General features: G+C 34.7%; 1 protein-coding gene across 5 annotated transcripts in view; it reads right to left on the bottom strand.

Moving 5' to 3' along the window:
* LOC143351997 (uncharacterized) overlaps positions 1 to 12,123 on the bottom strand; it is a 140,261-nt gene that overhangs the window by 4,301 nt on the left and 123,837 nt on the right. For all 5 annotated transcript variants that reach the window (XM_076784204.1, XM_076784205.1, XM_076784206.1 and 2 more), the window contains one exon: positions 2,376 to 5,203. In XM_076784204.1, coding sequence (XP_076640319.1) covers positions 2,376 to 5,203 — 2,828 coding nt within the window. The remainder of the gene's footprint in view (positions 1 to 2,375; positions 5,204 to 12,123) is intronic.

Below are 12,123 nucleotides of genomic sequence, written 5' to 3'. Positions count from 1 at the left end.
TTTCCATATTTACTGATGAATGTATAATATTCATCATTACTGTGATTGAACTGGCTATATTTACATTTTAAAATCAGATATCATATAAATAATGTTTCAGTCTATTATTGGTAATAGTTTATTAAGGTTCGATGGAGATACAAAAATGTGTATGAAATCCTTCGTGCTACTGATGCAGCAGCAAACAGTTATAAACAAAACCAATTCAATAACAATGATGATAGGTATTATACGTTCATCAGTAAATATGAAAATGATAACACATCGATCGACTTTGATAGTCATATTTGTCTTGGTCAAAGTCAATTTTGCAGCATCTTCCTTTACATCAATTTCGATCAAACTAAAGATATAGAATCCATTCATGACACCCTGTACATATTTAAACGTGTTAAAAAAAAATATCAATGACCTTAAAAAATCTGAAAAATGATCTTTAAAAACTATTGTTTGCAACGTATTGGTATCTTCATACCATTTACATTGCACGCAAAATATTTTTCGTATCATTACAGTTGGTGGAGATATTTAAGTGGAACACCCTGTACACACAGGGTGAATCACGAGAAACAAGACCCCCAGATATTTTTACTAATTATCGTTATATTAAAAAAGTTCTGAAAACAAAGTTTCACTGTTTGAAGTAATGTATACAATGATAGCAAAAAATTCTTTAAAAGAATTTTTTTACTCGATTTCAAAGTTATTGTTGAATGATTTTTATGGAATCATATTTTCTATTATAGTGTAGTGTAGTCGGCATCCTAAGTTGTGAATATAATCGCAGCTATGGCACGTTTGATATTATTAGTAGTAATAAAAGGTTATCTCTAAGTGTATATAAACATGATTATCAACAGGTTATAAATATGTGCATCTGTTACTGCTATGGAATTATCAAGACAATGTATCAAGACAGTGTTGTTGTACCTATGTTTAACCATGTGTTAATCAAAGGAAAAAAAGATGCATTTCATTTTCATTTATAGTGAAAATTATTGATACTTTAAACAAGCAGCTCGCTTGTAAAGAGATCGATTCCTTGATCGTAGGTAACCATCTGTTAAAATGTAGAATGCAACAAAAATGTTACTTACTACTTCGAGTCTTTCATTTGATTCCAATAAAGTAATTTGCACAACAATACTTTCGTTAACTAAATTTAAATTTCTCAGTCCAAGATCACTTCAAGGTCAGAGTACAATAAGTAAACGAATTTGTATTGACGTTGACTACAATGTACTATAATAAAAAATACATGAAATGTGGGATGACCTTGAAAGTTTTTTTTCCTATTATAGTATGCATCTTTCCAAATAGTGAAACTTTGTTTTCAGAACTTTTTTAATACAATGGTAAATAACGGAAATATTTCAGAGTCCGATTTCTCGTGACTTGCCCCATATATACAGGTTGTTCGGCCACACCTGAGAAAAATTTTAATGGGAGATTCTAGAGGCCAAAATAAGGCAAAAATTAAGAATACTAATTTGTTGCTGGAGGCTTCGTTAAAAAGTTATTAATGTTTAAAGTTCCGCCTGTACTGAATTTTTTTCTAGAAAGTGGGTAGGATTTCGGGGGTAGGTCTATTCACCAAAAATTGTTGTAATTGACCCCTGCAACCGAAAATAATTTTTCCAGAACGATTTCAAATTCTTTTTTTCGCCGAAAAATTTAGGCACCTACACTCTCTGTCCATTTTTCTTAAAAATTCATTTTTGATTGTTAGTAATTTTGTTTGACGCTCTACAGAAAAGTTGTCTAATATTTTTTTGTAGGTACCCATGGGCTCTGCTTGAGAAAAAAGTTTCATTGAAATATATTCACTATTGTAGGGGTTATGGCTATTTGAAAATTAGACCATTTTTATGGGGGTTTTCTCACTTTACAGGTTTAAGGAACAACTTTTTCAATATTTTTAGAATTTCTACATATTTTTCATAAAAATACGCGTAGTTTGCATTTTGAAATTTTAAAATCCTCCAATCCGTTCATAAGTTATGACGTTTTCAAGATACGCATGAAATTTCGAGGAGACATATCTGGCCTCACATTAGATTTTCGGTAAAGAATTTTTTTCTCGAAAGTGGGTAGGATTTCAAGGATATGTGTATTCACCAAAAATGATTGTAATTGAGCTCCGCAATCAAAAATAATTTTTTTAGAATGATTTGAAATTTTTTAATTTAATTTTTTAATAACTTTTTAACGAAGCCTCAATCGTGAAATTGATATTCTTGATTTTTGTCTTATTTTTGCCTCTAGAATCTCCTATTAAAATTTTTCCCACGGGTGGCCGAACACCCTGTATATATATATTTTTGATAAAATATAAATTTCTAACTTTCGTCAAATCCTCGTAGTTATTTACTCACCTCGTCGCGTGAATAACCGTCGACGGCTCGGCAACGTTAGCGCTCTCGTCGGAAATAATATCGACCGTCGCATTATTTCTCGCGTTCGCCGCAACCTTCGAACACATCGACGTAGCCACCGCGCATTTAATTGTATTCAGATACTTGTGGGTCATGTCGCTTATCGCGTCCGAATTCGTCAGCTTCACGCGTTGAACGATATTCGATCCAAATTTCCGGAACATGAATATATTGTCCATAGCATTACTACGCGTGTCATTTTTCTTTGAGGAATTTACACTTTTCTTCCAATTTCCAATTGAATATTTTTCATCAGTTTCAGAATCATTGTTTTCTTTGTATTTTTGTATTTTGTGAAATCCCATGCTTTCTTGACTGCTACGGCTGGTAGAAATGCTTTTCCCTTCGATTCTAGAAACTTCGTTCCCTCTTTGAAGATTCTCTAGCCTTTGAATTACAAAATTCATGTCAGAGTTCGATACTCGAGATAAGTCATTAATCGAGGTCTCCAATTTAATAGCTTTGTTCGGACAACTACTGGAAATAATTTCTGACGCGTTGTCTTCTTCGTCGGAAATCCTGTTGACATAATCGTCTACATAAAATATAAGATCTCTGGGAATAGACTTATCGAAGTATGTCACGCAACAATAAGCTCTCGGTATAGAAACAATGTCTATTTTCTTGAATCTACTGAACAAATTCACCATCAGCAGGTAACTGATTTTCGTTTCTTTCGGATCACGCGACTCAAAATATTTTTCGTTCTTTGCGGCGAGCATTTTTAATACTTCTTGTATTCTTAATGGATTCGTAACGTCTTTATAAATAACCGAAGTATATAAATCTGTACAGGGATCGTCTGAATCAATATTAATATCTTCGTACATGAAACTCTTCTTCGACGATCCTGATCTACTATTTACAATAGTGCTTTGCCAACTTTTTCCTACTTTATCGCTACGCACGTTTGTGAAATCTTTCCTACGATTATTATTATTATTATTATAAATACTATGCGTTTTGGTAACTTTATTATTTGAACAATTTCTTCCTACGTTCATCTCCCACGTCGCCGATTTATTATACACATTACAATCACACAATGAGAAATCGGTCTGCTTATTCTTTACGTTTAAAACAGAACCACTTTCGATATAATGCTTCGCGTTTAACTTTAATATTACTAAATTGTGCACATTCTCGATCCTATTTACAACGCGTGCGTCGTTTACATTCGTTACACCACGCATTATATTACAAAACAACGAGTTACTATCACTAGCAAAATTAATACTGTCCGTTAATCTTTTATCACACGTTTCTTTCGCCAGCATGGGATCTACTTTCTCCAGTGCTTCTTTCACGTCCTCGATGCTTGCTTTCAAAACAGACAAAGGTACAATAATGTTGTTCTCAGAGACGCCAGTTAATAAACCATTATTTAACATTTTCAAACTGACGATTGCCACGTTCGAAATAACATAATTTTCAGGTAATAAAAATTTCGATCGCACTTCTTCTGGCACTAATCGATCACCTAAACTGATCACATTAACTTCTTTCTTTAGACGAACGTCTAAGTGTTTATTGTCATTGTTATTATCGATTCTTTCTGTACCAATTACATTATTTTTAAGTTCTTTTCTGAGCAAAAAATTTGAATACAAGGGAAAGATGCTCGAGAAACCTTTAAAATTCAATATCCGTGACACATTAAAAAACTTCAACTTACTGTTTTCTTGTATAGAAGCACGTCTGTTCTCGTTTAAGTAACAATGGAAGTTCGTCCCATCTTGAAATGTGCTCTCAGAGTGCCCAATAGGAAAGAAACATTTCGGATGTTGGAATAGCGCGAGCAACTTTTCTAAATTCGGAGCCTCTTTCTGAGTGCAATTCTCGTCGGTGAGTACAGGTTCGTCGCTTAGTATAATACAACTTGAAAGTTTTTCGTCTTTTCTATAGTTCGTACAATTATTCTCTGAATTTTGCACGTCATGCTTTTCGTCAGTTACAGATTCGTCTAGCATAATACAAGTGGAAACTTCCTCGCCTTTATTATAATTGGTACAATTGTTCTCTGAGCTTTGTACGTCGAGAAATTCTTCGTTTTTACAAGCAACAGACTGCACACTTTGTTTTACACCTAATTTAGTGCTTATATGTCTCTTTTCCATTTCGTTTGGAATTAAGTAAGATATTTTGCTCGAAGTCTTCTGAAAATTTTCGGTATCTTGATGATTATCCGTTTCTAATTTAGATTGTGCACTGTCGATTTGAAAATTTAAATCGAAAGAAATGTCATCGTTGGACGTAGGAACGACTGGTTTAAGAGAAGGTATAGTATTTGCTGATTCAACGACCGAAACGCGAAATCTAGATGACCCACTTGCAGAAGAAGCGAGACAGGTTGGTGATTCAAGGGATATAGTAATTGGGGAGGAATTTGTTGAACATAATGACGTTTCCGGAACACGGGACACTACAAAACGGCTTCGAGATGGACTTGGTATCGGGCTAACTATCGGCGAAGAAGCTGGACTAAGGGCTGGGGAACGTAGACGACCTCCATTTATACGTTTCGGTTCGAGCATCGATCCACCTGATGCGTTACTCTGTATTGTAATCATGGTCGGTATAGAACATGGTAGAGTTTGACAGGTGAGCGAGATCTTACGAGAATTCGTGCTACAGAGAATGCTATGACGTGAACTATCAAAACCTTCGATGTTTTCTTCCGTAGTACGACTCTGTTCGTTCTCCGAGCAACGAACTTCGATCTCGGCTACCAGCTGCGAGTACTGGTGCAACGTCTCCGCTAGATCCTCCTGTTTTTGGCATAAAAGAAACAAACAATATTACGAAAGGGTTAAATTTTCTTTTTTTGTCATTTTGTAGTATTTGATAAGTGCAATCTCAAATTGTGAATTGTAATTGACAGAAATCATCTTCGGAGTTATTAATACTACAATACATCTGCATTTCGAATTATATCTTTGGTAAACCTTACGTTTAGGGGAGGCAGCTACGATGGCCTTGATCTTGACATATGCTGTCAAGGTCGCCCCCCTGAGTGATCCTCAGAAGGTTTTAGCCGTCGCTCATTTTTGATTAAAAAATTATTAATAAAAATGTATTATTAGTATTACACTAGAATCTGCGTATACGTATACTCAATGTGACCTTCACGTTCACACAATTTATGAAGATCACACTCTTGAGCATTCCCCAAAAAGTTATAGCTACCTCTTGTTTTTTATTAAAAAGTTATTAGTATATAAAAATTACCTGAAACAAAAAACAAGAATATGGAATTTCGTTCTAGGAGCCCTGCGGAGCACAAAATAAAACATCCCCCACGAGTTGAACAGTATCATATCAAATTCGTATTGCTGACTAGGGGGCGCAGCCCCCCAGACCCCCCTGAAAACTACACTGACTAATACCGACACCCATTTTTAATTAAATATAATTTAATATAATCGTTTTATTTAAATAAATATGTTATATAATATAATAAATATTATATGATTTTTATATGCTAATAACTGTTTAATAAAAAACAAGCGACGACTACAACCTCTTGGACGTTACTCAGGAGGGTGACCTTGACAACATATGTCACGGTCAAAGTCATCGGAGCTGCCTCCTCTAAATGTAACGTTTACCATATCTTTTATTATTGTATATTGTATTAGTATTTACGAATAGATTTACAAATTACGCGGAAACGAAAATTCATTTACGAACAGATTTAAAATTTGTATTTGTTATTTGCGAATAAAATTTTTCCAACTCTGCAATGGAGTGTTGCATTCTAAAAATATGTTTTTAATTAGTGGGCATGCGTTTAGAGAATTAGTAAAATATTCTAGCATAAGTAGTTCCACATTATGGTTTGACTAAAAACGTATTGAAGAATTATTTGACATGTTATTCGAATAATATATTCTCAACTTTGTTTCCACTTGTTTAATGGTTGTACAGATGATTCATTCACAGTGAACGTGAGATGCTCATTAGTAGACTGGAGATTTTTATACAAAATTAATATACAAAATATATGCAAAATAATGAAACCAACTGTATGATATACATATACATATTTTCATTAATTGTTTATGGTAATTTGCATTACAATATATAACTATAATGTTCTTTATATTGTCAACAGTAAGTTGATGCTTTTCTCGCTCAAGATTAATCTATATGTATGCTAAAAATGCGTATGTATAATTTTTCTAATACTTTGCATCAATTAAGTGTAATTACAGAACACGATAATTATATAATAAATAATTCAAAAACGAAAGTGGTATTTATCATATAAAATTCTATCTTTGTAAGATAAGGTCTAATAAAACAATGCCCCATACAACAGTTTCGCCTTTTACATGTATGACTATAGCCTGTACTTGAATCAATCTAAAATTTTAATTTCTTTGTCTTTCTTTAGGTCCCCTAAATTAAAAAAAAAATAACATGAAAAGATCGATAATAAAACTTCAAAATGTTACCATTTTTGTAATTATTAACTTTTTTCTTTTGTTCTGCTACTACTTATAGCCAAACCATACCAATTAAGAATTTTTCACGTGTTTTCATTTCAAACAAACAAAATGGCCGGAATCATGGACACCGTGAGACGACCTTTTTTTAAAACTGACTACATTTAAGAGTTTGTCACCAGTTTTAACTTTCTTTTGCCCAAACAATTTTAAAATGTCACTAAAACGTGTATAAAGAAATCTTGTTTTGCAAAAGGTGTTATAGTTTATTTGCAAAAATTCCTCATGAAAGCTTAAAAAACGTACTTCACACTAGAAGACCTCCTTAATTGTTATTTTCGATATAACTTCGAGACGAGTTTGGATTTTGCTTTCATCTTTTGGCGAATGTAGAAGAGGATGGCGAATGAAGCAAAAAGATGGTCGAAAATGAAATGATTTAAAAAACATATCGGTGAAACAGCGCTTACGCAAAAATGGAACTTCTTTATTTTTGTTTCTTTTTTAAATGAATATTTTACCAACATCTTTGGGAAGTTTTTCTGATTAAAATAAAACCAAACACGATACAATTTGTATCATATTTACGTATTAGTGAGTGACAATTACAACTCTTATTGTCTGAGTATTCGAATCCCCGAAATACTCATCGTAACTCGAATTTGGATCTAAAATCCAGATCTGAGAATCTGTATATCTGTAGTCGAATCTGGATCCTTCTTTTTGATGTTTCGAATATGGGGTTCCTTTTAAATCGATATCACATAAAAATAATGAGAAAGACTAAAATTAAGGAACGCAAAATTAGTATTTTTAATTATGTTTTATTAAGTTACTGAAACAAGTATAAATTCGTATTCTGTTACAAGAAAACTATGTAATTTACATTTTCGGATAATAAACACGATCTTTTCGCAATTACAATATTTCCTACGGTTAAAAAAACCCTTCCCGCACTTGCAGAATATACCGAAATACATAAATATCTTTGTGTTATCTGTGAAACTTTTGGGAACTTATTTTTTGCGATTCCCACCAACTTATATAATTGAGTTCATGATGAATTTGAGGTTCTGCTAAATACATATCAAATTCACTAACTACTGGTTCCTGATTATTTACTGTAGAATATATTAAATCTAATGTCACTTCCTTGGAATTGTGTGTATTTTGGGTATTATCATCTGACATATCACGTAATATATTTTTTACTTTTTCTCAAATTTCGTACCGCGCTGATATTTTTGATTCAAATTCCATATTTTTATATCGAGGATCTAGAAATCATGCAAGATAACAAGCGTTTACATTGCTTGTATGGGAATTCCACTCCAATCGGGATAGCGATGATAAGTCTACAGCAATTATAGTTTTAAAAGCTGTTATGGCATAACAATCATTATTATGTACTGTCAAATGTTTGTTCACAATGCTATATAGAGTGTTCGGCCACCTAACAATGGGAAATTTTTAATGGGGAAAAATTTTAATGGGGGATTCTAGAGGCCAAAATAAGTTCCCCTTCGGTAAGCTCGAAGGACCACCCAAACTGGTGTTTGGAAAAAAACCGATAACCTTGAAGTTCGTTGCTTCAAGGAAGAGCCCGATGCTGTTTTTAGTTACACAAGAATATTTCAAGACTTGTGGAGAGTCGAGTCGAGGGTGTAAAGCTCGATCAAACGAATCTAATTCCAAAACCTAATGCTACCCTTAACCTAACCTCGGCTCTCCCTACCAAGATGACGAAAACGCGTAGCGGTAACCGGTGGGAGGATTGGCTTGACCAATCCTCCAAATCGTCACCTTGACAGGGCGTTTCTTGCCTTTTGCAACATTCCTGCCCACCCTGCTGTCCAGTGTCCAAGTACACTATGCTAGGGTAAGCGAAAACGTTGCCCCTTTTTAAATAAACAATCTTTAGGGAAAGCCAAAGACCCCCAGACCCCGGTGGTCTACAGCTGTGTGCTACCGCGGGTTTATGATACGTCAATCGCTATTAAGGCAAGGAAGAGCTCCAAGGATTCCAAGTCCCGTGTGGAGTTTGGAGGTTCCTTAATGACCGTAACGTAATTTATCAAGTAAAAATGACTCGAGGTCCTAATCCTCAAAAATAGCAGAAAAGTCACGTCCGTATCATTAACCCCGCGATGTTAAGGTTCCTTTAGAATCCTTAACAAACGGTATGTCTTTTTATTTACATTCTGATAGGGTATTTCAAGACGAATACAATGACCTATTGGAAAGGTCATTCCTGGTCTGGGTTAGGCCAATTATAATGGAAAATAATTTACTTTGAAGAAATAATCAGCCCTTATGGCGTCACGCCACGCCGAGTGTTACCGTCGCTGCTGCTAGGCGGCCTCACTCGCGATACCGCGACACCAGTCGCGCGCAAGTAATGTTATCAGCACGTACCGATAAATACCGGGTCCCGACGCTCCAGAAGTCAAAACGTCCGGAGCGATCGAGTAACCCGTATTGTACAAAGCCTATTTTGACTGAATAAACGATCGAGGCTTCAGCCGGCATCCTGAAACTGACGTTCTACTTTTTTAGGTTGTCCAACTTGTCTTCCTTCAATGGGATGTGTTCGAGTGGGAGTGCGTTCGCAACCACTCAACCTCTATATCAATACCACTGACTCCTCCACCTGCCTTCACCTTGCGGGCCAGCGGGCCGAGAACGAACGAACGAGCGAGCGAAACCAACTTAGCGCAGGGAAGTTATACCCGAGCTTAGGAGCGATCACCCGGCGTACCGACTGAGTCAGCAAAAACCCCGACGCGCAGAACCGGAAGTTCCGACCGGAAGTTCTGCGACAATTTATCAAACAATAATACACGACTAATACAAGTGTTCCAAATTGTGACCTTGAACATTGATGCATGCTCTGAAGCGTTGCTTGACGGATAATACGGCATGTTGAATTTCAGTTGTATTTATCGCAGCACAAGCTCTTCTTATACAGGGTGTTCGGCCACCCATGGGAAAACTTTTAATGGGAAATTCTAGAGGCCAAAATAAGACGAAAATCAAGAATATCAATTTCTTAACTGAGCCCTCGTTAAAAAGTTATTAACAATTAAATTAAAAAATTTCAAATCGTCGTGGAAAAATTATTTCAATTACAATCATTTTTGGTCATTACACATACCCCCGAAATCCTACGCACTTTCGAGAAAAAAATTCCTGACCGAAAATCTAATTAGGCGCCTAAATTTTTCGACGAAAACAAAAAATTTCAAATCGTTCTGGAAAAATTATTTTTGGTTGCAGGGGTCAATTGCAATCATTTTTGGTGAATAGACATACCCCCAAAATCCTGCGCATTTTTGAGAAAAAAATTCAGTACTGGTGAAACTTTAAACGTTAATAACGTTTTAACGAAGCCTGAATCAACAAATTGGTATTCTTGATTTTTGTCTTATTTTGGCCTCTAGAATCCCCCATTAAAATTTTTCCCAGGGGTGGCCGAACACCCTGTATGTATGTATCGCTCGTTTACTGCACTAGTGATATGACTCAAAAAGATACAACTTGCGAATTTAAATTGTTTAACCAACTTATTTTACTCTGAGTTGTATCACGATTTCAGCAAATAAATGATAGGTCAATTAAATTACAATTCCTTTTTTCAGATGAGGATACACTTTGAAGAAAGGACAAATGTATATTATAATTTATGAAAAACAATAATAAAAATTATGTTGTACTTGATCTTGGTTAAATCACAAAACTGCCACAGACATGTTAAAAGTTTCAAAACAAGAAAAAGGAAAAATAAAAAATTTGTATTATTGCACTAGTGTTGCCTTAGCAATCTGAACCCGTATCGTATGACAATGTTCGACGACCGATCGTCAAGCGCGCCGCTATCTTGGGGAACCGCCCATAGGAAGGCACACTCGCCGGTACAGCGAGTGCTGGGTTCTAATAGTACGCAGTGGGGATAAGTAGAGGGGATACGATATTTGCCTGTATCGTGGACGAGTTCCGAGCTTATATAGAGAAAATACTATAATGTCAACAACCAGAGACGGCAAGGAAGTGTTTGACCATTTCCTCAATGTAAATTATTTTCCATCACAATTAGCCTAACTGAGACCAGGAATGACCTTTCCAATAGGTCATTGTATTCGTCTTGAAATACTCTATCAGAATATAATTAAAAAAACATACAGTTCCATTTAAAGAAACGGAGATGACCTTCATATCTCCTTGATGCCTCCACCTGTCAAAAAACTAGTAATATCGGATGATCAGTCCCTTGATACCAAATAATTTTTCCTATCACCAATAGCAGCCAAGTTATTCAGGTGGCCGGTTTTAAGTGCCTCATCCTGTATAATCGGGTGTACCATTGATGATGTTACAGTCTTCTTGGAACAAAGAACGACAGTAGCCATTTCGATCGGTTTTAGAACTTTTATTATACCTTCTAGCAGAGTCCAGTCACTTTCAATCATCTCTATTTTTTTAGCTACATTCAATTTTGTTATACTTCTGCCAAAAATACCAAACTAACTACAAGTTTATTTTTAAAGAATCTTTCGCACATATAAAATGCGGAATTCCATCTAATTGAATAACTCTGAGTAAGTTTTAATCGTTTTTGTTTTTTTTCAATAGCCCTTATGACTAAAACAAAATGATGGAAATAACCAACTGTTTTAGTGCTCTTAGTGCAAATATCTTCAATTTCACTTAAACTTAAACACTTTCTTACACTTAATTGTATAGTATGAGCGGAACAAGCAACTTCTTTGATACTCCTATTAAATTAACCCTTTGCACTATAATTGTTTTCCTAGTTTGTTCTCGGCCAACTCTGATTTAATTTTTGTGGTTTTGATATCACATGTTAGGTATAAAGTAATTGCTTGCAATTATTTAAAGTTTAATGTTATATTAACAAAACGATTGTTCAGAAAAAATGTATAATATCAAAATACGAATATTTAGTTTATTGTTATTTATATTTTTTTAAAGTATGGTATTTTTTGAAACAATCTCCTACATGTAAAAACGGCTTCCTGTCGCAAGTTTCACAAAAGTAGACTGTTATTCGCCTTCCATCTTTTATTTTTCGATTTGAACATACTAAACAATCATTATGTTTGCCTTAATAATTGAATTGCGCATGCGCATATAATTAATTTTATCAAACAACTGGGATGTTCATAGACATAAGTTTTATACGCAATTTAGTGCGATACAAGACTTTTATCTACATACACATA

This window comes from Colletes latitarsis, chromosome 2 (genome assembly GCF_051014445.1).
Source record: "Colletes latitarsis isolate SP2378_abdomen chromosome 2, iyColLati1, whole genome shotgun sequence".
Lineage (NCBI taxonomy): Eukaryota > Metazoa > Arthropoda > Insecta > Hymenoptera > Colletidae > Colletes > Colletes latitarsis.
Note: the sequence above shows the minus strand (reverse complement) of the source record. Positions and strands in the feature narration are given on the sequence as shown.